The sequence below is a fragment of the Aulonocara sp. 'chitande type north' Nkhata Bay genome, linkage group LG7 (assembly GCF_057382095.1).
Source record: "Aulonocara sp. 'chitande type north' Nkhata Bay isolate Kocher_YH1m ecotype deep benthic linkage group LG7, A_spYH_male_GT1.1, whole genome shotgun sequence".
NCBI classification, from domain to species: domain Eukaryota; kingdom Metazoa; phylum Chordata; class Actinopteri; order Cichliformes; family Cichlidae; genus Aulonocara; species Aulonocara sp. 'chitande type north' Nkhata Bay.
This window is the reverse complement of record NC_141350.1, coordinates 44,026,636-44,054,214: the sequence shown is the minus strand read 5'-3', so window position 1 is coordinate 44,054,214 and position 27,579 is coordinate 44,026,636. Positions and strand designations below refer to the sequence as shown.

The 27,579-nt window shown below is 41.5% G+C and overlaps 2 protein-coding genes across 2 annotated transcripts; one reads left to right on the top strand and one right to left on the bottom strand.

The window, feature by feature from the left end:
- The first annotated feature begins 2,222 nt into the window (after positions 1-2,222).
- On the top strand, positions 2,223-15,572 carry snx24 (sorting nexin 24). The gene is made up of 7 exons (XM_086300593.1): positions 2,223-2,417; positions 4,275-4,358; positions 13,591-13,695; positions 13,833-13,927; positions 14,041-14,070; positions 14,216-14,280; positions 14,386-15,572. Exons 1-7 carry the CDS (start codon positions 2,349-2,351, stop codon positions 14,454-14,456), a joined length of 519 nt encoding a protein of 172 aa, XP_086156719.1. The 5' UTR covers positions 2,223-2,348; the 3' UTR covers positions 14,457-15,572.
- On the bottom strand, positions 15,334-23,409 carry ggcx (gamma-glutamyl carboxylase). The gene is made up of 15 exons (XM_086300592.1): positions 23,220-23,409; positions 22,792-22,995; positions 22,548-22,706; positions 20,987-21,152; positions 20,833-20,911; positions 20,300-20,406; positions 20,059-20,222; positions 19,683-19,984; positions 19,300-19,431; positions 18,852-19,003; positions 18,601-18,770; positions 18,385-18,515; positions 18,156-18,303; positions 17,139-17,343; positions 15,334-17,044 (listed from the first exon to the last, which is right to left on the bottom strand). Exons 1-15 carry the CDS (start codon positions 23,242-23,244, stop codon positions 16,885-16,887), a joined length of 2,304 nt encoding a protein of 767 aa, XP_086156718.1. The 5' UTR covers positions 23,245-23,409; the 3' UTR covers positions 15,334-16,884.
- Between the last annotated feature and the right edge of the window lie 4,170 nt (positions 23,410-27,579).

Below are 27,579 nucleotides of genomic sequence, written 5' to 3'. Positions count from 1 at the left end.
GGGGGGGGGGGGGGGTATTTTTCATAGCTCATTTCTGTTGGATTGTACTGTATGCTTGCCTTTTACTGCCACTTGTTAGAAGAAATAAAATCCAGAAAAACATGAGCCTAAAAGAGAAAAATCGCAGCATAAATCATGTGTATCACAATGTTATATTGAACCCAGTTGTTTAAAGGAAAATATATTTATATGCAGCAGATGAAACTCTCTTTACGCAAGAGCTTTTGTTGAAACTTACTTGAATAAAACTGTAATATTGTATCGAAGTTTTAGGCTGATTATTGTGATCGTGGTGACTTTGTTTCCAACATGTATGTATATGTTATTGTCTTTGATTAAGCCACTGATTCTTTTTTTAAAACTGGATAAAATTTCTGAAAATAGCAAAGAAAAAGCTGATTGTTTTAATGTGTCACGCTAATATAAAGCAGAGAAAAGCAGCACAGAACCACTGCAGCAAAACAGAGACTCTCATTTCCTCACATTTAGTCCCTCTTATTGAAAATTACTGGAAAGATAGATTTCTATTACCTTCCTAGAGTGATGAGCACCCATCAAATACACTCTTGACTGTTTGTAACACAGGCTTTGCATAATAAATTTGTAATGTCAATCTGCAATATCACTACTGAAAACCCCGTGATGTCATTAAAGTTGTTTCCTGAGTTGGCAAATTTCCTTCAGTGCGAGGGAAACTTTCCACATGCTACACATCACGTATAACTGGTATTAGTGCCTGATGTCAGTGAAGTCACTCTTTACACAATGGTATATACATTTCTACGAGCATGTATGTTTTCATGAGTTTCATGCACTTGCTATAACGTTTCCTGGGTGACTCTGTTGTCAACACCATAACTAAAGGCTGGTTTAAAAGTACATATTCAATGACACACAATGAAATACGTCTTCATAGATGTTTGAACTGGTTAAAAGTATTGTGTATTTCACTGATAATATCACACAGTATTATTTATTACTAGTTCATTGAGGTTTGCAGGCATTCCTTTATACTCAGCTCTCTTAAGGTCCCACCACAGCACTGATTCACTCATTCAAACGACACATTGATTCTTTTCTTTTTCAGCAATTCTGTTTGCTGATTTGCTGCTGTGCTTGTGATCGTTGTCATGCTGCATGATCCAATTTCAGCCAAACTTTAGCTGTCAGAGAAATGGCTTCACATTGAACCTTTGGTATAGAGCGGAGTTCATGGTCGACTCAATGTTTGCAAGGTTCCCAGGTCCTGCGGCTGTAAAACAAGCTAAAATCATCACCCCTCTACCACGCTTCAGTTTGTATGAGGTATTATGTGCTGATATGCTGTTTTTTTTCCCTCCTGCATGGCGTTGTGCATTATTGCCAAACATCTACACTTTGGTGTCATCTGTCCAAAGGACATTGTTCCCGAAGTCCCAAGGTTCAGGTGCAACTTTGCAAGGTTTAGCCATGATGTCAACCCTTCAAACAAGCCATACTTGTTCAATCTTTTTCTAATTGTAATATTGTGAGCTTTAACACTTAACATCCTAACTGAGGCTTGCAAAGTAGAGTTGTGTTTTTGCTGTTCTTCCAAGCATTTCAAAGTCTCGAAAAGGATGAGGTTGGAGCTGGAAAAGAGGAAGACCACAGAAAAGATTTGCACATGTAGTGAAGGAGGACATGCAGATTACTGGGGTGTCAGCAGAGGATGGTAGAGATAGGGTGAAATGAATGCAGATGACGGGCTGTGGCAACCCATGAACTGAGCAGTTGAAAGAAGAAGAAGAAAATATTCTAACCCAACATTCACACACTTACATATATGGATCGGAGGCAACTCAGAATTCAGTATCTTGCCCAAGGATCCTTTCTCATGTAGATTAAAGAAGCCAGGGCTCAAACCACCATCCAACTAGCAGACAGCCTTCTCTGTCTCCACAGCCACCACAGATGCTAAATTATCGAAAAAACAATAAAACCGAAGCCCATGACATTAAAAAAATACACAATTTGACACAATGCCACTGCCTGTCGAAGTTAATAAATTAATTAATTCTTTTATAATTAAAAGGAAAGACATTCACGATTAAAAATGACCCCACTGGGCCACCTGAATGTTAAACTGTCCTCTGTGGCGCTTTCTTCAAGATAATCCTTACAACGGTGTGCCCTCCGGTCCAGCAGGGGGCACCACTGAGATGTCTTTCGTCACATTTGAATTCTGTGATTTTTATCAGTCAAACTGGAGTAATCCACCAGCACTGAGTGAGTGAGTGTGTGTGTGTGTGTGTCAATGTGTTTGTGTGCGCCAGAGGATCAAGATCAAACATCACCTACCTGAAAATCACGCCTCAGTTCGAGTGAAGATGCATCCGGTGCGAGTGTCGATCCCGTCTTTTCGCTCAGAAAACAGCTCGGTGGAGAAAGGATACACGGTGAGCTGCTCCCTAATAAACCCTGTGTGTCTGTGTGTCGCCTGTCCTGCCGCTGTCATCAGATTTAATGTCAACTGTGCCGCTGTCTCTCTCTGTTAGATCATAAACTGCACTCTGCTCGCTTCAAATCAGCACCGAATTCGCACTTTATGGTGCAAATGAGGCACGAAAAGAGGCAAAAGTTACTCTGACTTTAGAATCTGTGTCTAATCAGAGAGGCTCCAGAGTTTTAAACCAGCCCTCCACACCCAGCTGACATCTTGACATCTGTAAATAAATAAATAAATAATAATAACAATAATAATCTAGAGTAAGGAATAAATAAGATGAAGATAAATACTTTAATGAGGTTATAAGTAGCTGAGATATGCTCAGTTTAAAGATATATAGTGTAGGGAGTCCTTGATTGGGAATAAACACAGGTAAGGATTTAATCCAGGCACCACTGCTTCACCCTTAAATGTTTTCTTTTGTAAAATATTGTTTAAAATCACTTCCAGTAAAGGCTGCTGTCACTGCAAACACATAAGGGTGGTTTCAGCTTTTTAAAATCAGTCATTTACTCATTTAGAGATCAAACTAATTGTACTGCAGTCTTCTAACATCAGAATCAGTAAGATATATATCTGTCTTTTACTCATCTTGTGACTACAACATTTTATCTAAGCACGTCAAACTCATTTTGCCACTGTTACAGCCCACCTTGACCATAAGTGGGCCAAACCACTGTCAGTGTAAAGAAGTTGGACTGCGCATTTAATACCAATTAATACTAAAAGAAGACCAGTTTCAACAATATATCTCAGTTTTTCTAGACAATAAAGAAATGCTGCTGTAAAAAAAAAAAGAAATCTGTCAGCGCAGATAAACAAATGTGTTCTGGTGGCCCAAAAAATAAAATGTTTTCCCCTGCTGTGGACCCACTGTAAAAGAAAATGTAAATATATATAAATTTTTATAGTAGATGGTAAGAAAAAACTTTTCTGTGGTTTAATTGTTATTGTTTATTTATTACTTTGGTGTAGAATGAATGGCAGTGGTGGACTTCATCAGCAGGAAACGCTGTAAAATCGATGAAAATACAGTTAAAAGTACAAAATCTGTGCCCTCCTTTACATTTTCCACAGACGTGCGGGTCTTTGTGGGCCGTGTCAAACGCGTGCCTTGTGTTTGACACCCCTGCTCTAAGGAGTCCTATCCCCTTTATTGGGAACCACTGTTCAATTAGGCAACAGTTCCCAGTTTTGTGGCATCATTTTGAGGAAGGCTTTTTTTCCCTGTTTTAATGGCATGATGTTTTATTGCTGGAAGTCATGAGGACCTTAGAGCAGTGCTTTTGAGTTTGACTTCCTGACCTCCAAGATATTGTGTAATACCCATAAAAAGAAAGTTTTCTGAATTTATTTCTCAGTATTCACGTATGGACACTGTGTTCAGGTTTATGAGATGATTATATATTTTATTTAAAATATATTTTTAAATAAGATTCAACACCTGTTTGGATTCTTCCAGCATTTGTTAATAATGATTACTTGTTGGCTTTTCCGCGGTGTGTGTGTTCACAGCGCTGCCGTCATTTATTGTGAATTTCCTCCTTTGCAAAATGCTGTCCAGAACGGCAGCGTGCGTGCTGTGAATCTCTTACTGAAGGAAGGGAAGTGGAAGGCAGCCTGTTTAGGGATGTTAACAGTAACTCTGACAGATCAATTTGTTTTTTCTGTCACAACAGCCAGATGTTTCCTCTTGTTGTGGAATTAATGCTGACATCGACGTTACTGTCACTGCTGAGTGTATGGGTAGAGCAGAGAAATTTTCAGTTGAATGAGTCACTAAGCTGACTTATCTTTTTTCTTTCAGGTCTTTAAAATTGACGTGTTGATGAACGGCAGACAGCATGCTGTTGAGAAACGCTACAGCGAATTCCACGCTTTGCATAAAATGGTGAGATTCAACTTTCAGTTCTGATTCTTTCTTTTTTTTCGCACAATCATTCTTTCCTGTGAGCTAAAAATTTACTAAAGCGTTCAAGTGTTTAACTTCCGCCATTAATGTGTGAAAAACCTACAGATTTTACACATCAACCATGATATTCTAATTTAACTTAACACTGGTTTATGAATCACTCAAACATAAGAACACACCTGCCTGAACTAGTGTTGTGTTTACACATAACAACTTAGCAAAGCAACCAGTTTTAAATCTTTAGGCGCTCTTTGGGAGCCTGTTGCAAAAACATATTCTCCAAAAACACATTCTTTAGTTGAATCTACAAAAAATGCCAATGATACCACAGTTTGACAGGTATGTGATAGATTTTTGCACCAACTTGGTGATTCCCAAAGAGCTATTAGCTGAAAACGTGCCATATATATTACCAGAGAGTGCTGGTGCAGTGTGTCCTTAAGAGATTGAGGAAACTGGACAGATAAGGACACACTAATAAGTGTCAGGCCTTAAAAAAAACTATCTTGCACAGACAAAGTTGTCCTTAAGAAATAATGAAAAAATACAGCAAAGAACTGACACAGGAGGTGAGAGATGCATCTGGGCCTTCAGCTGATCCATCTACTGTTCACTGAAGCCTCATCAGGAATGGTCTCAGTGGAATGGCAGCTGACAAGAAGCCATGCTTAAGGGAGGAAAACCCATAAAGATTATTCATAGGACAGCAGGACTGGACTGGGACAAAAAATCGGGCCGGGCATTTTGACTAAAGACTGGCCCACCAGGTGTTACAGGAAAAGCCATAAAACCTTTGAATGAAAACAAACGCTGTTGTGACAGTGATGTACAGTCTTGTTGGTATATGTATGATTTCTATACATTTTACATCAGATTAAAACTTTGGTTGTAAGATTCAGATAATTATTTATTTAAAGCTAGACATTTTAAATGAGAATAAGAAAGAAAAGTATATCTTTGTGCCCCCCCTTTCCCTGTTAATGCCCTGCCTGCCCCCCTGGCAAAGCTTTGCTACACTGGCCCCTGCACAGTTACCAGCTGTCAGCTACGTAAAAAAAAAAGGATCCTGGTGTTATTTGTCTCTCAGAAACAGTTCATAACTTCAACTCATTCATGTCACCTAAAAGGTAAACCTGTTTCTCCATCACCTGTTCAGCTCTGATGATTCAGTAACATCAGGACATCTCCTGGTTTCATCTTCATGTTTCCCTCTCACCACATATCCAAACCGACATCATGACCAGCAGCTTTACAGCTGTGGCTCCAGCAAACATCAGCTGATACTTGAAATTAATATTAAATAAATTCTAACAACAGCTGATCAAGCTTAAATGTGCTGCTGTTGTTTAGAGCAACATTCACTGATTTCCTCTTTCTGGCGCAAAGTGGGCGATAAACAAACAAGAGAGACGGGACTTGTGTCAGAAACGGGTCTCTCCTCCTCCTGCCTCCCCTTTCTCTCATCCACGTGCTGGCCTCTGTGGAAGCTCTGCCATAGCAGCCACCAAACACCAGAGTTATTTGTACACATGTGCCAGCATCTGGCCAATCTACCACCTTTCATTATTTTATAACGTTACAAAAACAGCAACTAAAAAAATCCATATATATATTAGAGATGAACCGATCCGATATTACGTATCGGTATCGGTCTGATACTGACGTAAATTACTGTATCGCATATCGGAGCGAAATAAAAAATGTAATGATCCATTAAATATCAAAAAAGCACCTCACAAAACTTGTGACACGGTGTAACTCGGCTCATAACCGCAGCACGTCGGAGCAGTGTGCTCACGTGATAGAGCGGCTGTGTGTATTTGTAGCCTCACTACCAAACCAGCATTTCATCTCCGAGGAAGTTATCCCAGAGAGAAGTAAAGCAAATGTGTAAGTTCATCTCTGAATGTTTGTAAAGCATTCCCACATTAAGCTTAACAACAGATATATGGAGCGACTGCCTCTCTCTCTCTCCTGCTGCTACTTCAATCGTGAAACTGCTTAATGATCAGTTGATCGGCTTTTCTGTCGTGAGTCCGTCTCTCTTCTTTGTTTATCGCCCACTTCACGCCAGAAAGAGGAAACCAGCGGCTGAACAACAGCAGCATGTTTAAGCTTGATAAGCTATTGTTAGAATTTATTTAATATTACTTTCTACACCAGGATCCTTTTTTACGCAGCTTTTTACGTAGCTGACGGCTGGTAACTGTGCAGGGGCCGGTGTAGCAAAGCTTTGCCAGGGGGCCAGGTGGGGCATTAACAGGGAAAGGGGGGGCACAGAGAAATACTTTTCTTTCTTATTCTCATTTAAAATGTCTAGCTTTTCTGAAGGTCTTTCAACCTTTCTTCTTTGCATATGGTTTGGCATGACTGTTGTGTTTTTTAAGCAAATTAACAATAATCTATGAACCATTCAAGGATTTAAAAAAGCACCTAAATCAAGGGATAAGCCAGTGCTGTTTCTACACATACCAGACAACCTAGCAAAGAGCCAATTTAAAAGACTGAGCTCCAACAGGGAGATCAGTTTGAGAACAGAAAAAAAAACACTTCAGCACATAGCACATGAATCATCACATCTCACAACATAGAACTATGAACTATGAAATATTTTGGGTGCAGTGTATTTTTTACATACAGGTATAACAGAATAGCTTTAGTGTTTGTTTATTTAAACTTGAGTATGAACTTATACAAAATGCAGCAAGATATTAAAAAACAGTTTTATTGATTAAAAAACACTATATCGGATTCATATCAGTATCGGCAGATATCCAAATTTATGATATCGGTATCGGACATAAAAAAGTGGTATCGTGCCATCTCTAATGTGTGTGTATATATATATATTAGGGGTGCAACGATACACAAAATTCACGGTTCGGTTCGATACTTTGGTGTCACGGTTCGATATTTTTTCGATACAAAAAAAATGTTCATGCCTTTTTAATTTGTCATTTATTAAAATTATAAATATATATTTTAACTCAAAAGTACAGTTTTTAAATTTAATGTTGCTGAAACAAAAGTAATTAAAAAAATAAATATATCTCAGGGCTCTCAAAATTTCAAAATCCCTGGTAGCCCTTCAGGCAGGGACTCTTCAGTTTTTGGTAGCCCAAAATAAATTTAAGTAGCCCGAATAAAAAAAGAGAGCAATTTTTTGATTGACGTTTTGTTTCCTGCTTTGTTTCCTTTACAATGTTATACTTTAATGTATAATATTGTATAATAATGTATAATGTATAATATCCTTTACAATATTATACATTAAAGTATAATATTGTAAATATTGTAATAATATTGTAAAAGTATAATATTAAAGTATAATATTAAAGTATAATATTAAAGTATAATATTAAAGTATAATATTGTAAAGGAAACAAAACAATCAAAAAATTGTTGAAAAACAAATTACAACATTGTATAAAAATTACAATCATCAACTCAAATACTTGGTTCTAATTGAACAGAAATTTCTATGAACTTGTAAGAACTGTGTAGGACATCAATCAGTCTGTGTCAGATCCTGAATTTGAAATTTCCACTGAAGTCACGGGTAAGAGACAAGTGGAACTAAGATCTAGGCCATTTGCTTTTTGAAGTTTGCAAAGACTGCTAAATTTTGCCAGTGGTAGTTCACTCCTTGCAACATAGTACGCTGTTCTAAACAGATTTTTCAGGTTTATTTTTAGTATGTTATTTGCAATTGGTGTTTGTTCTGGGAAAGATATTGCAGACCGAGCAATAATGCATTTCTTGCATTTCTCATAGGTTCTAATGGGGGGCCTTTCTTAAAATGACTGGTCCCAGTAACAAAGGCGCTTGTCGACTCAGAAATCGAGAGAAAACCAACAACACACCCGGCAGAACATTATGTTATTTACACGGGTGCACATAAGTGGTCCGCATGTGCGCATTTGCTGTCAAAATAAAAGACGCGCACCAGATAAGAAGTTGCAACGCGCGTTTGTGTCCATATAAAAAGCACTGTTTTTGTCCGCTAGAGTGGGATTTTCACGGCACATTCTGCACCACATCTCTGTGCGTTCATCATCTGTTTGAAGCCAGCTCACCTCCTGCAACCACTTTTCCGAGAATACGCGCTTCTTTTGTGGTTCGGACTCCTTCTGACATTTGTTTGGAGGTGAAGGAACACCAAAGTAATTGCTTAAAGGAGCTTCTTCGACATCTTTGAGAGTTCTAAACAAATGTCTGTCCTTCTCCAGAAAATCTTACGTATGCAAACACGCGTTGCAACTTCATATCTTGTGCGTGTTTTTTTTGTTTTTTTTATATTTTGACTGCGAATGCGCACCTGCGGACCACTTATGTGCAGCCCCGGTTATATAGCTCGTCATATTGCAGCCACAGAAATTCTTTTGTCCATGAAACCATAAAGCTGCACTTTCTTTTTGCCTTATAGTCTGATTTGTCATAACTTTCCGTTTTGTGGTAAGCTTTTCTTTGGCTGTCACTTCTTCACCCTGACCTGTCTTATTTGGCTCAGCAGAACTGAAATATATATCCTGCTGCTTTTACACACACATAACGGTCAGCGATTCTCTGCGCGATCAACCTCTCACATGTTTAAGCTTGCTGCGGGAGATTTCACTTGTCATGTTTGCATAGTAAGCTAACGATTGATAAGACAATGTCAGAGGAATTGGTGCGCAAATTATCATCACTCACCAATCAGTGCTGTCGCTCTCTATACACAGTTCGCGTGATTGCAAAGTGAAAGCAAAAAACAAGCGCAAATTCAAACGCGATTTCAATATGTCACATATTGACAGTGGCTCACCGATGCCAATGACATAATTACCCAGCTACATTTCCGAAAGAATGCAAAAGCATTGACATATATTTTTCCTTCCTACAATAGCCTGACGGGCAGGGCAGAGATAGATTTTGGTAGCCCTGTATCTGATTGAGGAATCACTCATCTTTGGAAAAGAGAGTTTATTACAGAGAAATGTCTCTTTCCAAAATAAAAGCTATACTATACGCTTCTTCTGGGCTATATTCTCAGCAGCATATTGTAGCGGGTCAGGGCTGTTCGGGGTTCTGTTTGTACAGTTATGTTTTGTTTATGTTGCCATAGTGACGGGTGACGCCCTCTCGCTGCGACGGTGTGTCCTTCCGGGGTCAGAGGGCGCCCTGTGTGTTGTTGTTGTTGTTGTTGCTATGCGGTTGCCGCGCTGAGCAGTTAGCTAGCGGCAGTGTTCTTCTGCAGATGTCAATAAACGGCTGTGCTCCCTGGCTAGCTCACGGGAAGCAAGACCAAACGACACCTCCGTCTCCTCCTTGTCTGAGCTCGCCACATTGGTGTCAGAAGTAGGATGATGGTGGCACCCCATGTTTTGACCCGAGTGACTTTTCCCCCGCCGGTCGTGACCGGCCAGTGCGCCAAAAGAAGGCACCTGGACATTTGCAGGACTTTGTGTGGGGTAATGGGGTCGTCGGGGACGACTGACCCCTTAGGTGGGGGCTATGTAGCGAGTCAGGGCTGTTCAGGGTTCTGTTTGTACAGTTATGTTGCCATAGTGACGGGTGACGCCCTCTCGCTGCGACGGTGTGTCCTTCCGGGGTCAGAGGGTGCCCTGTGTGTTGTTGTTGTTGCTGTTGCAGTGCGGTTGCCGCGCTGAGCAGTTAGCTAGCGGCAGATGTCAATAAACGGCTGTGCTCTCTGGCTAGCTCACGGTAAGCAAGACCAAACGACACCTACGTCTCCTCCTTGTCTGAGCTCGCCACAATATTAAACATATCAGGTCCCCATAAGGAGAATCATGTGCTAACGGCTGTCTAAATGACTCGGGTAAAGTTTGTAGCATGCATGCTTGTTGTTTTTGTCTGCTTCCACTTGTCTTTGCACTAGGATGATGTCGGCGTAAATGTGCAGTCATATTCGTTGTGTTCCCACTAGTGCTGTCAGCGTTAATCTCGTTGAAATGACGTTAACGCCACAACACGGCAAATCTCCGTTAACGAGCTACCCCTGATCGCCCCGTGCGTGGGGCTGGACGGCTAACACGTTAATGAGCTAACTGCACTAACACACTACTTCCCACCCATGTAATTGAGCATTGCGTGGCACATCCAACATACTGTTTTACTTTAGTCCATGACGCGCTTACCTTCAGGGTCATACGTCACATGAAAACCAAAATAATTCCAAACGCCACATCTGAATGAGGGTGGGGGAGGTCCATGTTGCAAGGAGAGCTTAACTTCTGTCTGCTAGCTTGCCCTGCGCTCTTCCTTCTGACAATGCTGTCTGTGTTGAGCGCTCAGTGGATCTGCGCTCGACAGTGCAGCCTAGGCGGAGTAGTCGAACGCTGATTCACTGAGCGCTCAACACAGACAGCATCGTCAGAAGGAAAGTTGATAAAATAAATTACAAATTTTGTATTGTTCGATACATATGCGTACCGAACCGAAAACATTGTATCGAACGGTTCAATATCGATACGAGTATCGTTGCACCCCTAAAATATATTAAAAAAAAAACACCCAGCACGCCCCTGCGGGCGGTTTATCCTTCAAGCTCGGGTCCTCTACCAGAGGCCTGGGAGCTTGAGGGTCCTGTGCAGTATCTTAGCTGTTCCCAGGACTGCGCTCTTCTGGACAGAGATCTCCGATGTTGTTCCTGGGATCTGCTGGAGCCACTCGCCTAGCTTGGGAGTCACCGCACCTAGTGCTCCGATTACCACGGGGACCACCGTTACCTTCACCCTCCACATCCTCTCGAGCTCTTCTCTGAGCCCTTGGTATTTCTCCAGCTTCTCGTGTTCCTTCTTCCTGATATTGCTGTCATTCGGAACCGCTACATCGATCACTACGGCCATCTTCTTCTGTTTGTCTACCACCACTATGTCCGGTTGGTTAGCCATCACCATTTTGTCCGTCTGTATCTGGAAGTCCCACAGGATCTTAGCTCGGTCATTCTCCACCACCCTTGGGGGCATCTCCCATTTTGACCTCGGGACTTCCAGGTTGTACTCGGCACAGATGTTCCTGTACACTATGCCGGCCACTTGGTTATGGCGTTCCATGTATGCCTTGCCTGCTAGCATCTTGCACCCTGCTGTTATGTGCTGGATTGTCTCTGGGGCATCTTTACACAGCCTGCACCTGGGGTCTTGCCTGGTGTGATAGACCCCAGCCTCTATGGATCTTGTGCTCAGAGCTTGTTCTTGTGCTGCCATGATTAGTGCCTCTGTGCTGTCTTTCAGTCCAGCTTTGTCCAGCCACTGGTAGGATTTCTGGATATCAGCCACCTCCTCTATCTGCCGGTGGTACATACCGTGCAGGGGCCTGTCCTTCCATGATGGTTCCTCGTCTCCCTCCTCTTTCTTGGGTTTCTGCTGCCTGAGGTATTCACTGAGCACTCGGTCAGTTGGGGCCATCTTCCTAATGTATTCTTGGATGTTCGTTGTCTCATCCTGGACTGTGGTGCTGACACTCACCAGTCCCCGGCCCCCTTCCTTCCGCTTAGCGTACAGCCTCAGGGTGCTGGATTTGGGGTGAAACCCTCCATGCATGGTAAGGAGCTTTCTTGTCTTTATGTCAGTGGCTTCTATCTCCTCCTTTGGCCAGCCTATTACCCCAGCAGGGTACCTGATCACGGGCAGGGCGTACGTGTTGATGGCCCGGATCTTGTTCTTACCATTCAGCTGACTCCTCAGGACTTGCCTGACCCTCTGCAGGTACTTGGTGGTTGCAGCTTTTCTAGCGGCCTCTTCATGGTTCCCATTCGCCTGTGGGATCCCCAAGTACTTGTAACTGTCCTCTATGTCTGCAATGTTGCCTTCTGGTAGTTCAATCCCCTCAGTTCTGACTACCTTCCCTCTCTTTGTTACCATCCGACTACACTTCTCCAGTCCGAACGACATTCCAATGTCATTGCTGTATAGCCTGGTAGTGTGGATCAGTGAATCGATGTCTCGTTCACTCTTGGCATACAGCTTGATGTCATCCATGTACAGGAGGTGGCTGACAACTGCTCCGTTCTGTAGTCGGTATCCGTAGCCAGTCTTGTTAATGATCTCACTGAGGGGGTTCAGGCCTATGCAGAACAGCAGTGGGGACAGAGTGGTATATATATATATATATATATATATATATATATATATATATTAGGTAGGAAGATCAAGCAAAATGGACAGACTGTGTTCTAGCTGATAACTTGAAAAGCAGCTTAGAGCATTCACAGAAAAGTTCACATTGTGTAATCTGTTTACTGACTAAGGTGGCACAAACACACAGTCCATTGTCTCAGCAATGTCATTCCCTACATTAATAGCAACAGTTATTGTGCTATGTTGTTTTCCAAACCTGACTGATGTTTGGAAAGAACAGACACTTTTTCAAATTGTTTTTTACTTATTAATTTATAAACATTTAAAGAATCTTTGCTAAAATACACAATTCAGATAGACATAGGCTATTTTTAAATGACTAATAATTACTTTATCATAGTAATAACCACACTATGGTCCCATTGTTTTGTTGGTGATTGTTCTATAATATCAGTAATCCAAAAAAGACATTTTCAAGGATTTTATTTTAAATTACTAAATATTTTCAGTTTTAAAATAACATGAAAACGTCTAGCCACAAGTTTTCCCTTAACAAGTTGACTTCAGCTCTGCCTTTATCTACAAACGATGAGGCTGATAAACCGCAATAAGCCCAGGAAACACCCAAAAACGGTTGCATTTGCAGCTGCAAGGAGAGTAAGGAGTTGCAGAGAGGGCATAACATACAAAAGTTTATTAGCTGAAATGTTCCAAATCAATTAACTATGAACAGCTTCTCAGAGCTAAACGTTTGTTCTTCTGTTTTCGGTGTGGTTTGTTCGGTGACCCCAAAAATAGTTTGGCATTTTGAGTAATTTAAAATATGTGAAATCAATTAAATAAATGTCTAAACATCCAGCTTAAGTGCTTTTGCATAAAGAAATGTTATACTAGCACTTTTGTTGAGCAAAATCCTCTGCAAAGGTAAATTTGTTAGGTGAGATAGGGTATGTAGAAGGTCTTCTTATTTTTATTTCATTGAATGAGAGAGTTGACACTGTGTCAGACAGGAACTCTGAGAATGAGGTCGGACATGTCCGGTTGGTTTTCTTCTGGGCAAAATAGTTTAACTGTGCACATAACTTTGAAGCAACTGTACACATTTGTGTAACACTTTTAAATCCCTCCAGCTGAAGAAGACCATAAAGCCACCCGAGATCCCCTCGAAGCATGTGAGAAACTGGGTTCCCAAGGTCCTGGAGCAGAGGAGACATGGCTTAGAGCTCTACCTGCAGGTATTTGGACTCACATTCCCTCCAACTGTCAGGGCTGTTTGTCTCAGATATAAAGAAGTTAAATGGATTCAAACTCGCCTCTAGGATGCTTCGTTTTGGTGCTTCGTACACACTGAAATTTGCTTTTGTTCTGTTAGACTATAATTATGGAAAACGAGGTCCTTCCAAAGATATTCCTGGATTTCCTGAACATCCGCCATTTTCCTTCAGTGCCAAAAACAGAAAGTTGTGGGTGAGTGTAAACTGCTGGTTTACTTTAGAATAAAAGACCAGTTTGTGGCATTTGCGCTTGTTCCCAGGGTCGTGGAGGGTTATGTGGCATAACTTTTATTTTTCTTCTTTAAGGTCGTTTGATACAGAATCACTGGAGTCGAGGTGAGTCGTTTTTCCCTCCCATAGGTCATGTTCTTAATCTGCACTTTAACCAGTTAAAACATAAGTAACTATTTGCTCTACACTTGAACTTCACTCAGATTGATTGGCACAGACCTCCTGATTTCTCCTTCTTCCTCTCTTTTAGTAAACTTTCACATCAGCCGGTCATGCTGTTTCTGAGAGACCCCTACCTGCTGCCAGCTGGACACGGTGTGTGCACATAACATCTTAAAAGGCTTTCCTTTCTTCTCCATTTAAAACAAAATGTACTCATTCTTTATTTGACCTATTTTTCTTTCTTCTTCACCTTTTCAGATGAATTTTCTAACGTTGTGATCGAAGGCGTGGTGCACGGAGTTTACTACCCAGATCTTCAGTCAAGGTAGAGCCTCCAAGCCGAATCTGAGGGGACGTCACTACAAACGGGATGCTTCTTTTTTTTTTTCCTGCACCATTTCAGGTGTGCTTCATGAAGAACATAACACATTAGGACACACTGAGCCCTTCACATCTTCCAAAGCAAATAACAAGAATCCATTCTTTTATTTTTGTAAGAAAGGACGCCAGGACTCAGCACATTTTAAAGCATAAACACGTTTTCCACTAACAAACTCTCCACTGTAAAAATGAAGTGAAACTGTTTGACTGGTTACTAGGATGTGTTCAAGCACAGAGGCGCATTTTCCGAAAAAATAGAGCTCGATACATTGTAACTTAACTTTATTTTGTAAAAAACACAACCAGCAAAATTCACAGGGAGGATCAACTGGAATTAGAAATGTGAGGCTCATAAGAGCAACGGACCTGATTATATTCTTTTTTTGGTTTGTTTTAGTCACCCTACAGTGTATTCTGAATGACTCTTGCACTCTCATGAACTGAAAAAGGGTTAGTGTGCCAGACGCACAGGAGCATTTCTGGCATCTAAAGCACAGGGTTAGACTGAGCTTGATGGATCATGGCCTGCAAACAGGGAGGTGCCCTTCTCTATTTTATCTCCAGTGATGTGGTGTTTCTGTTTATTTCGAGCTGCCAAAAGGAGCCTGCTGTGGGAGTGCTGTGGGTGAATTCTTTTTTTTTAGGGACTGAAGAGGGTGTTTTTGCGTTTTGGTGGAGCCGACAGCGAGACGTTAGGGTGGAAATGACTGACTTTTTAAAGACGCTCTGGCTGTGATATTGACGTCTTTCACGAAGTCTGTGAGAAGTACTGTAGTGTTGATATTTGTGCTAGTGAGCTCGCTATGATGAAGTGACAAAGACTGAAATATGTGCCACAGCTGACTAGTAGATGCAGATGGGAACGGTGCAATTACTTTGGCTTCACTTGCGTTTTCCGTTCCCTCAGCAGATTTTCCCACATTAAAAAAAAAAACAAAAAAAACCAGGGAATCTCAGCCTTTTGAAATTAAGGGTTTGCTCTGTCGTCATCTTAAACGCACACCACCGACTTAGATGATAAGAGAGCCTCCAGTTCTCAACCCAGCAGAGAAAAAAATAAGAAATGTGTGTAAAAGCTGTAGGTACACGTAGATTTCTCACTGTTTGTGCATGACTTTGCAGATCGTGTTCATTTGTTTTATGGGAACAATTTGTGACCCGTCTCTAACACTAACGCACTCGTATTAATGTTTAAATCACAAATATAATCGAGGGTCAGTTAAGTTGTGGTAACTGGAAGCATAGTTGGCGCCGCCGTGTAAAAGGGATGCAGAGTGTTTCATTTTACAGACAGATGGTGATTTAGCAGACTTACAGCCAGTAAAATAACAGTGCAATATGATATGAAACACAAAACTTTGTCTTTATCTTGCTGCCTGGAATTTATTTCATGTAAAACTTTAAAATCTAACACCCTTCGATGACTGGTAGCTTTTGATGAAACTTTGTCACTGGACACTTTTCGGACAGCAATTAATAACCTAATAATTTTTTTTTTTTAACGTGACTGGACCTCCACTACACATTTATAGCCAAACAATGAATAATGAAGAGATTGTGATTGTGTGTCTTAGCAAATCATTGCCTGGAAATCCATGTTGTAGATTTATATGTATTTATATTGTGTGCTGTGTGTCATTCTGTGCCATAATGCCAGCCTACAGTGAACACTGGACGTCTGCTGTAGCACTTTATGAAGGGTAATGTGTACAATACTGACACCAATAAAAGGAAAAAGAATTCTCTATTTTCCGCAAGCTTGTCGTCAGACTCATTTCAATATCAAAATTTATTTTCATCAATAGATCTCCATAAGAAAAAAGACAGAAAATACTTTTTTCCCTTGCATTGTACCATAACTGGTTAGAACGTTAAACTGACTGAAGTATCATGAATATTTGTAAACATAATTTATCTCAAATTGTTCTAATCTCGTTGGAGCTGGCAGATGAACAGAAAAGGATCCTGGTCACTGAGATCTGTCCCTTTGAAACATAAAACCCTTCCTCCTTCAGTCACATGCTTCCACCTGCTTCACTTCTGTCATTCAAAACAGCATTAGCATTTTTGCACACACACATATGCTCCTCTAGCAAATAATGCCTGCTGTCTTTTTAAGCGCACTTATTTTTAAGAACAACCCTTTTTTTTTTTTTAAACGGTCATTAACAAAAGCTCTAACCACATAGTGACATAATCTGAAATGTTTCAGAAGTGAAAACGGAAAATAAAAGCGCTGTGATCTCCGGGCAGTGATGTCCCAGTGTAGTAACAGTCCAGTAGTAATAGCGCGGACACACACACTCACATTGATGGGAATGTGTGATTCAGCACCTACAGGCAATTCACCGAGTATTTTTTTTGGCCTCAGTGGCATTAAAGTTCTGCATGACCGACTTCATCTTTGAGCCGTTCGTCTTGACTGGCTTCTGCTTGAGGTTCCTTCATGTTGGCGTAGGCAACTTCCCTCGTCAGCTGCTCGAGCGGAGGCAGACCCACCGCCAGGTTTCTCATTGCAATGGCTGTCATCAAGATTCTGGAAGACAAATGTGCAGAGTTCGCGTGTTTGTTTAACTGGTTTTTCTACACTTTGTCTGCATCTGTGCGTTCTCAGAGAGCTCAGCACTCACCCTCTGCGTATTGTGTAATACTTCTTCACGGCAAAGCGCTGCAGTCGCTCCAGCATGCCGGCCTCCCTGCGTTTCTTAACTTCCTTCATCCGTCGCTGCCTCTTCAGGAACAGCCGCACAATCGGGTCAGTGGCGTTGACCTCCGAACCCTCGTCATCATCTGCAGCCATGAGAGGCTGCAGCTCGGGAGGAAGTGGCTCGGTTTCTGTGGGGTGAGACGGACTCAAGTAAAGCAGGCACACCAGGAGAGAGCTGAATGGGATTTTTAGTGACATGCAGATCAGCCATCGACAGCTGAATGGAAATAGATTGATTGTTTCATTAAAATGTAAAGTCACCTCGACTTTGTTATACACCACCAGGCTAAGCACACACCCCCACCCCACGAGTAGCATCATAAACTTTTATATATCTACTGTATTGTTTACAGTGTTGGCCTTCTTTACTGATTTTTTACTGCATTTTTTTTTGTTTATGTATTGCTACATCCTTAATGAGCTAGAGAGGCCAGTTTGAGATAGTTTGGACACGAGAAGCTGTCAGGCACAAGGAACAGAGGAATGTGAAGTGAAGGAGGACATGCAGAGGAGGAGGCAGATGATCTGCTATAGCGACCTCTACAGGGAGCAGCTGAAAGAAAAAAAGAAGGCCTGCAGCACGTACAGACATCTGCGGTTGTAACTGGAGTAACAACTTTTGAAAGTATTCCAGCAGGAAGTTGTGCCTCGCCACAATGCAAAAACTACTCTGAAACGGCTCAGGGAGCTAAGGGAACAACTTTAACTTGTGCCTCCAAATTCCAAAGATTCAAACCCAATTGAGCATCCATGGAAAGAAAGGGGAGAACAAAAGCAAGCCACAACCTGAAGAATCCTCTGCCCTGTTTTGTGGGTAACCTGCACAGCACTGAGCACGTAGGTTTTCAGATCTTTTTCAGGAACCTTACCACTATTCTGTAACCCCTTAAAATAATCCACTAAAAGCTATGCAATGTGTTATTTTTGAAAGCATCTTCACCTGTTCCATTGCGAACACGCTCCTGGATTTCATACAGCTTGGTGAAGTTCTTCTGTAGTGCCGCCTCTGTGGTGTTTACATAGACGTACATGTAGCAAGAGGGGCCCTCGGACACTGTGTACACCTTATGATAAGCCCCGGCAGCTACCTACACAAAGCCACAGTAAGTTAAGTACTAAAACAAGATAAAGAGCAAAGCATGAACAGTGACAATGGTGAGCAGCTGTACCTTTATCTGCTCACCGGGCTGCAGAGTGTAGTTCTTCTTCTCCTCCACTATCTCTACATTCACCTGGCCCTGCAACACCTGGATGCTGGTGTTGCCCAAATCTTCACTCACAAAGTTTTCCAAGTGGAGACCTAAAAAGGGAAGATAACAATAAAACAACACACCATGCATGGCTTTTTCATCCAAAAGAAAAATTGTAAAAGTGAGGTTTGTAACCTGGGAAATCCGCAATAAAGACGATTTCAGTCTGATTGTCCAAACTTCCCTCGATCTCCTGGAACTTGGGCCTCCAAGGCGAGAGGTCCACCAGCAGAGGCATGAGCCATTTGTTTGGTTTGAAAGGTGACCATTCAGCACTCACAATGTCCACACGAGGATCAAAGATCCTTAGAAAAGCATCCAGAGCAGATTTAAACCTCACCCTTTTACAATTCTGAGACAAGGCTAAAAACAAAAAGCTCTCGTACCTTTGCTGGAAGCGTTCATTGATGGACACCCAGATGTCAAAGTAGATTTCAGGATCGGAGATGTTATAACGAGGCAGGTACTGATGGAGGCATGTAGCATACTGCTTCAGCATGTCTCCGTGGTCCTTCCAGCGACGGCTCTGTGTGAACACCTACAGCAGGCAGATTGTGAATTGGAAGAGCAAGACTTTAGGAAAGACTACAATCTAAAAAGGTCAAGGAAAAGCAGTTTTGTTTATTAAAGAAACATCCATATACAGATGGAGACACTGTCGGGTGAAATTAAAGGAATTCCAAACATCACAGATTACAGTTATAACTAATGCATATTAATAATAACAATATAGTCAAAGCACTTCTGTAAGCACTAATTTTTGTTTTGTTTTGGGGTTTTTTAGCTCAGATAGCAAACGTTATCGAGTCTGACAGTGTTTCCCCTGTAACTCACCCCTGGGTTCAGATATCCAGTTTCACCCGTTTTCCTGTCTTTGTAGGTGATTTTAACGTGCTGATGGCTGCGAGAGTGAACCATCATGTCCCATGAATATCCGTACAGGCCATTAGTCCAGTTGTTATAACCCTTGACAAAAAAAAGAAGTTTAAGTAAAGTCATAAATCACATCACCATTTTCACACTTTCAATTCACCACTGAGTGTAGTGGGGACTTGTTGATGAGTAAGCTTTCAGCTCTCTGTTGACAACAGACGTCAGAGCTGCTCTTTGCTGTTGACTCTGATTGAGCAACCATTGGTCTCAGCAGATAACTCAACGAGGGCTTCATGGATGAATGTGTTATCTGTACAAGCATTTCAAAACAAAGATCTTAGTACCTGTGTGATGAAGTGAGAGTAGGGCAAGAAGAACTGTTCCATTAAGTAAAGAACAGTAAAAATGGCTCCCAGCTTGTGTTTTAGTCTCAATTTGGATGATTTGGCAGCAGCTGGGGTCTGTCTTTGCTGAGTGCCACTGCCTTGGATTTCTTCGTAAACACAGGAAGGGCTGGGCTGGGACCCCGGTGAAGTGAGGGGCAGGACTGGCCTGAGGAATGATGGGAAATGGGCAAAAAAATTTCTTGGCCAGTCAGGGTAGCAGAAGAGAGGACTGGTGGCCAGCATTGCGTAGGGAAACATCCCTGTGGAGGATTAAGACGAAGGTAAAATGACAGCACAGAATTAAAAGTATTCCTTTAAAAAAAGAATAACTCACCAATGCTGAAGAGCTGCGAGTTCATACAGTGGAAGTAGCTGACAAAGAAAAATGCGTAAGGCCGAGTAACGTCAAAAAACAGCAGATAGCCAGCGGTCAGATCCAAAATGAGACCGCCTCCGTGCACCACCAACAGGCTTACTAACTCCACAGGAAGAATCAGTCTGATAAAGGAGGGGAAGGCATGATCAGAAGCAAATTACTGGGATAATCACAGTTAAAGGCTTCAAAAAATACCTACTTGAAGGGGTCAAACAGCCAATGGTGAGCCAGGTATGACATTGAGTATCCCTCCACCCAATCAGCATCCAACTTCTTCACTCCGGCAATGAAGTATACTATAAATATCTTTGAGGAACAGCAGAGATGTCATTAGGTGACTGATGAATCCATAAGCTGAAAAACGCGTATCATATGAATGGTAAATGGTAAATGGCCTGTATTTGTATAGCGCTTTTCTAGTCCCTAAGGACCCCAAAGCGCTTTACACAACCTGTCATCCACCCATTCACACACACATTCACACACTGGTGATGGCAAGCTACAATGTAGCCACAGCCACCCTGGGGCACACTGACAGAGGCGAGGCTGCCGGACACTGGTGCCACCGGGCCCTCTGACCACCACCAGGCGGCAACGGGTGAAGTGTCTTGCCCAAGGACACAACGACCGAGACTGTCCAAGCCGGGGCTCGAACCGGCAACCTTCCGATTACAAGGCGAACTCCCAACTCTTGAGCCACGATCGCCCCATGAATGAGCTAAATAAACAAACCTGAGCTCGCAGCAGTGTGTAATTCCATAGAGGCACATGAGCATTTCTTATAGAGGGTCTCCGCAGTCCATCGATGGACCTACAAAAACACACACACGGACATCAATGAAAGAAACAAACATACACTCAAGTAGATTACTAAACATCACCGTACCAGTATCTGTTGCCATCCATGAGTGTGAGCTGAAATCCAATGAGGCCGTAGAGGTAGGAGTGATTGTTCCAGGCGGTTTTGTCCAGGAAGAAGATGTACCAGTACGTGGAGAGGAACATGAGGCAGGAGAGGCGGTAGAAGCAGCCGAGCATGATGCCCGAAGCACCTTAAGTCAAAAACAACAACCACAAAAATAAACAGATTCTTATCGTTAATGAGTCTGTTTTTACACATGAAGAGTATCTCCTAACTATCCTGACTCTATGGAAGCTTGTTTCCACCACTGAAAACAAAAACACTTTTCATATCAGGTTATTTACTCAAAGTCTGAGTCAGTAAGTCAAGATTTCTGAGATAATAAGCTAAAATGTTGACTCATGGATGGCAAAACACTTTATTTTTCCAGTGGTGGAAACAAACTTTAAAACAACTCAGCTTGTGAAGACTTTTTTTTAAAAAGGAACTTTTGAATTCACAGTGAAGCCATTGCAATTAACTTTGTTGTAAAGCGACATTTTAAATGGAAATGATTAGTTTAACTAGTCATCAAGGCTATAAAGATGCTAGTGTTGCATTATGGGAAATGTAGGGCCCAGCTTCTTTTTTTTAAACGGTAACTTTTGGCTTTTTACCAGACTGACCCACCGCTCAGTGACATCACAAGCAAACAGTGGATCGGACTGAATAACCGAAGGACACTGCAAGAGGCAACTTGTTGATGTCACAGTGTCGTGACTTTATCAAGACACTAATCATTAATAAAACAGTCGTAAGCACAAAAGTGAATTAATGAAAAGTAATTTTATAAAAGTAAAAAGTTGTCAACACCACATGCATACCCCGCTTTATCTTTCTTTGACTCTAATGGGATCACTCATCACTAAAAGAAAATATTATGTTGTATTTGGTAACTTAGTTACTTAAACTTACTTCTAAGTTATTAAATGGTTAAAAGCAGCAATGGCTGATGTTTTCTGATTTTCAGGATCTCATAACAGCAAAAACCCAAAAAATGCTCAACTCTGAGTGAGTGGTCAGGGTGCATGCTACGTATGTGCAAATCTGGCCTCTAGTTTCATTCCTTTACTGTCTCTCTCTCTCTGCAGCTTGTATCCAAACTCCTGGGTCCAAAAGAAACAGCCAACATTGAGCGACTACTCTGGGGGGGAAAGAGGTCCAATTTTATAGAAATCTATGCAAAATTGCTCTTCCGCTCATTTAATCTAATAACTAGTAAACACTTTTAAACTTGTTGGTTATAGTGAAAACCATGTATAACTTTAATAAGGCTGATGTGTCCCAGCTTTGTATCTGCTGTCTGTTTGCTTTCTTGCTCAATCTTTAGTGAGCTCTACCTTTTCATTGATTTAAAACTTGCAAGAGTCGGCTGGCTTGGGGAGTAAAAATGTAAGTGGAAAAATGCAGGCATGTGTTTCCCACAGAGAGCACTTCCTATTAAAAAAACAGAGAGAGAGAGAGAGAGAGACTGCATCCACTCAGACTCAAAAACAGGTGTTCTCTCAAGTTGGGAATAAACCTGGAAACACTGAGCCTGACCCACCGAGGAACATCACCACGTACACCAGGTACATCCAGTCCAGCGGCAAGGGCTGTAAGAAGTTGAAGAGAGGAAAGCGACACACGGGGGCCCCATCCAGGTACTTGTAGTCCAGGTTACTGAGGCCACGTTCCTGTGTGATGTCTATGACCATCAGCAAACCTGCACAAAGTATCAAAAGCATCACAGCAGGTCTGAAACAGTCAGAATACCCAGCAGGCAGACTGTACAGGTGTGATTAGTTTACCAAACAAGCAGCGGAAGATGCCCAGAGATGCAGGATCCGTGGGGCGGTTCAGGAGAGCCACAAAGCTGTGCCAGGAAGTCAGGTCCTCCTTCTTGAAGCCAAATATTTGCTCCATCTTGCTTCTGGTGGGCGTTTGTTCACGTTTGGGAGCTTTGTGCTGGTCCTTTGCAGTTTGATCATCTCCCTCACGGCGCACAAAAGCGCCTGCAGGGCACAAATTGGTTTTTATGTTTTTATGTACTAAACACAAAATGAATTAACTCACTCACGCAGAGTCCCTGTGTGAGTTACAAACCTTCCAGCTCTCATTTAAACACTGAACACGACTCAGGCTTAGACGTTGTTTGCTACATGTTGGTCTAACTGGTTATTACGTTATTACATAAACAACAACCCCGCACGATATGCCACTGCCACAATAACCTCACCTGCCGTAGCGTCTCTCGCCTCCATGTTAGAAAAATGCCGGGTTCTGGTTCGGGACAGGGGGGAGAAGGGTCTCTCTGCTCTCCCTGACCCAGATGCGGGAGTTCTGTGCGGTCACGGACAAAGTTTACGTGTCACAGCTCCACACACAGTAGTGTGTCAGGCGGGCAGGAGGAGAGGAGGAGGGAGGATGGGACAGGAGCGATTGGAATGTTGTGAAAGAGGTGCTTTTCGTCTATTGGCTGATTCCCACTCTGGCCCCACCCACCAGAGGGCGTTTCTTAGACGTCACATCCTGGTTGAGACTCAAGAATTTCGTCGCCCTTGAATTAGGTCAAATCTTGCTGTAGTACGTGACCGAGCTGAGCTACCTGAAAATGAGAAAACTCGGCGGTTACGTGTGTTAATGAAGTTACAAATTATAACATTTTCATGTTCTAATCTTGGCAAGGTACTTAATTAGTTACTTAATTTTAAATGTTAATGGAAGAGGGGGACAGTTCAATATGGTCTAATGTTATTTATATAGTAGGTTATAATTTTTATAAAGTGTCAAACAAGAGTCTACTCACTGGTTTCTCCATATAATGTAATCATCCAATCACATTGCAGCAACTAAATGTATTTATCCAGGCAGACATGGTCAAGACCTGCTGAAGTTAAAATTGAGCATAAGAATGGGGACGAAAGGTGATTCAAGTTTCAGAGACTGCTAAATTACTGGGCTTTTCCCACACAACTCTACGGTTTACAGAGGATGGTCTGAAAATGAGAAAATATTCCACGAGCTGCAGTTCACTGGGTAAAAATGGGTAAGAATGAGGCTGAAGCTCATTCTTAGCTGAAGCTAAAATTCAAATGGGCTTGTCAAAAATGAACAAGAGTGGATTGGGAAGACATTGCTTGGTCAGATTACTCAAAAATATGTGTGCATGTGGATATTTTCATTTTGGGATGTGGCACCAATCCACATCCCAGAGTCTGGACTTGGGCCACGTCTCCAGCGATGTGGGCATTGTGGTGAAGCGAAAGCTGAACATGAAAGCAAAACCATCTATTTACTCTTCAGCAGAGTAAATAGATGTCTGTCCCCTGTGATGGACAGACAGACAGATGGACTGACTTTGGGTTGTGGTGGAACAAGAAATTCTCATCATGGATGTGCAGTCAACATTTCTGCACCAACTGTTTGATGCTATCATACCGATATAGACTAAATTATCTTGGGAATGTTTCCAGCACCTTATTGAATCTGTGCCGTGAAGCATTAAGACAGTTCTTAAAGCAAAAGGGGGTCCAGCCATTGACTGAAGAGGCCCGTGGCTTTATATTGTAGAGCTAAGTAGAAAGAGGGGCCCACAGGCAAGCAGCTGGTGATGGTGGGGAGAAGGAAGATATCTCTGGCAGACCCAAGCTTGGGGAGGGAGAGGCATCTCATCAAAGTGGAAAGCTAATACAAGGGAAGACACCCCTGTAATTGTGCTTGCATTTTGTGCACTGGATCGCTTTAAATTCAAGTTCATCTATTTAAATTAGGAAGGCCGTTCATCATAATCAATTCCATAAAACCTTAGACAAAGTTTTTATTTAAAAGTACTGTTAAGATATACCTGTGTATGTAAATTTATCTCAGTATATTTAACACGTAATTTAGAACATGTAAATTACACGTAATAACACATTGCACATCTTCCAGGAAACTGTACTCTGCTACACATAATAATAACTGCATTTGAAATTATTAAATCACAACGCGTCACTATTTCATTTACGTGTGTAATTCCGCCGTCTTACAGTAGATGGCGCCGTTGAGCTCAGCTGCTACATCAATGTGCTACATTGAACCGTTACCGTAAAACCGTTAATAGATACCACCGATAGACGAAGAAGAATAACAAAAGGTACCCCTGGAATTTCAGGAGGTTGTCCTGCCAGATAAAGTTAAAATAGGATGCATAAGCTTTCTGGTTAGAGCATATGTATCACCGCCCCTCACGTGCTATAAATGCCAAAGATATGGGCACATCACTGCAGTTTTCAAGGGGAAACAGAGGTGCCCCAAGTGTGGAGGTGAAAACAGATTTGGGGAATGTGGATGATGTACAGGATAAATCCAGTAATTGTGGGTGGCAGCACAGGGTAAGTTATGGGGGCTGTGAAGTCAGAAAGAAGGCCATGGAGGTCGAGCAAGTCAAAGCAGCTCACAACATAAGTTACGCAGAGGCTGTCAAGAGGGTACAGAAGGCAAAGGATGGAACAGGACCGGTTTAACCAATGTCGACAGCAGATTTAGTACAGACACATGGAACTCATACAGGACTGACAGTGGAGAAGATTATTTTGTTTATTGCCTATGTTATAAATTGCACAGATCAAGTGAAACACAAAACAGAGAAAATTAAAATAACTGAAAGGAGCAGAGAGGTTTTTTGGTATTAAAGAATATCTTGGGAACATATCCAATAAAAGACTTGAAGGGGAGGGGAAAGGAGGAGGACCAGGGGAGGGGACAATATGATTATCTTACAGGGGAACACCAGAAGTTTGATTGCAAATGGACAAGAGTTTAAAGGATTCATCAAAAAATGCAAAAAGAAACCAGAAATAATCTGTATTCAGGTTATGATAGTGTCCGCAGAGATAGAAAGGAGGGTAATGGAAGAGGATGTGCAACATTTGTGAAACAAGAGATCCAATATAGAGTTTTAGCTATAGGAACACAGTTATATTGTACTTGAAATCTGATCAAGAAATGGCAGCATCAGAGTGATCAATTTTTACAATCCGGCTAACAAACTGTTGTCAGTAGAGGAACTTGGCACATATTTAAAGGGAAACGTAATTTGGTGTGGGGACTTTAATGCACACAGATCATTATGGGGTAATTATAATGATCGGAATGGAGCAGTGATTGAGGAATTGATAGAGCTAAAAAAGTATGATGGAAGTGGTACAAGAGTTAATATTAGAACAGGTGCAGAATCAGCAATTATCTCACATAGTGTCAGACTCGTTGGCAGGTATTTGTTCATGGCAGTCTAAAAAAAGAGACAACTGTAGGCAGTGATCATTATCCTATGATGACTGAGATAGAGCTGAGTGTAGAGAACCAGGATATAGGTGTGTAGAAGTGGTGCTTCAGTAATGCTGATTGGGATACATTTAGAATCAGAATCAGAATCAGAAAGGGTTTTATTGCCAAATGTAGAGCAGGTTTACAACATTAGAAAATTGCTACGGTGCTTAGTGCAACACATCCTGTCAGACAACGCTTAAATAAACATAAAAATTAAAATTAAAAGTGCTAAGTAGATAGATATATACATGAATGCAGGTGGTGATCAGTGCGAAGATGGAATGATGCAGTGAACACAGTGTAGGGTCACGTGTTAGTGGTGCGAACAGTCATATGATTATTGACTAGTATTAGAATAGTTAGTGATCAGGAAATGCAAAAGATGGATATGAATGCTGGGGTGGATGATTTCAATTATTCTATTTGTAAGGCAGTTTAGACGCAGCAAACTGGGAAATAAAGAAGACAGAAGGTGTAAGGAAAAGAACGCCGTGCCGTGGTGGACAAAGGAGTGTGATAAAGTGATTTAAGCATCAAAATAAAGCTTTTAAGATATTAAAGAGGAAACACAGTTTTCAGAATTTCATTGAATATAAAAGATTGCAAGCTGAGCTGAGAAGATCTATTCAAAATGCAAAGAGTGACTTCTGGAGGGGTTTTTGTAATTCAGTAGGGAGGGAGACAAAAATACAGAGTGGTTGGTCAATGATTAGAAGGATGAATGGTATAAAAAGGGAGTATGGATATCCAATATTGAGGGATGGAGAAGCAACAGCTGTAAAAGATGAGGAAAAGGCAAATCTGTTCGCAAAACGTTTGTTAAAATCCATCAGGCAATGTTAGTGAAGAAGGGCGAAGAGGAAGAGAAACATAGCGAATAGGGAATTACTGAAACAGGAAGAAGATACAGATGATTTATTAAATATTCCTTTTACAAAGACAGAATTGAACTGAGTGCTTCAGAAATCCAAATTATCAGCACCGTGAAAAAATCAGGTTTGCTATATCTTGATAAACTATCTCAGTGAGTCAGCTAAAGATCTTTTATTAGAATTATATAACAGAGTTTGGGAGGGTGGGAAACTGCTGCAAAGCTGGGAGGAGGCAGTGGATGTGCCCATACGTAAACCAGGAAAGGATGATACAAATCCAGAAAGTTACAGACCTATAGCTTTAACATCTAATATCTGTAAAATAATGGAGTGAATGGTAAATGAAAGACTAATGTACTATATAGAAAGTAAAGGATACATATCTAAACATCAAAGTGGTTTCAGAAGAGGGAG

What these genes read in the sequence shown, in the direction of transcription:
- ggcx (XM_086300592.1), bottom strand. Translation starts at nt 23,244, where the DNA reads ATGGAGGCGAGAGACGCTACGGCAG. An exon ending in GCGTGTTCGCAATGGAACAG is followed by an intron (nt 17,344 to 18,155) that starts GTGAAGATGCTT and finishes CTCACCCCACAG; the next exon opens with AAACCGAGCCACTTCCTCCC. An exon ending in TATTACACAATACGCAGAGG is followed by an intron (nt 17,045 to 17,138) that starts GTGAGTGCTGAG and finishes TTTGTCTTCCAG; the next exon opens with AATCTTGATGACAGCCATTG.
- snx24 (XM_086300593.1), top strand. Translation starts at nt 2,349, where the DNA reads ATGCATCCGGTGCGAGTGTCGATCCCGTCTTTTCGCTCAGAAAACAGC. An exon ending in GCTTAGAGCTCTACCTGCAG is followed by an intron (nt 13,696 to 13,832) that starts GTATTTGGACTC and finishes TTGTTCTGTTAG; the next exon opens with ACTATAATTATGGAAAACGA. An exon ending in ACAGAATCACTGGAGTCGAG is followed by an intron (nt 14,071 to 14,215) that starts GTGAGTCGTTTT and finishes CCTCTCTTTTAG; the next exon opens with TAAACTTTCACATCAGCCGG.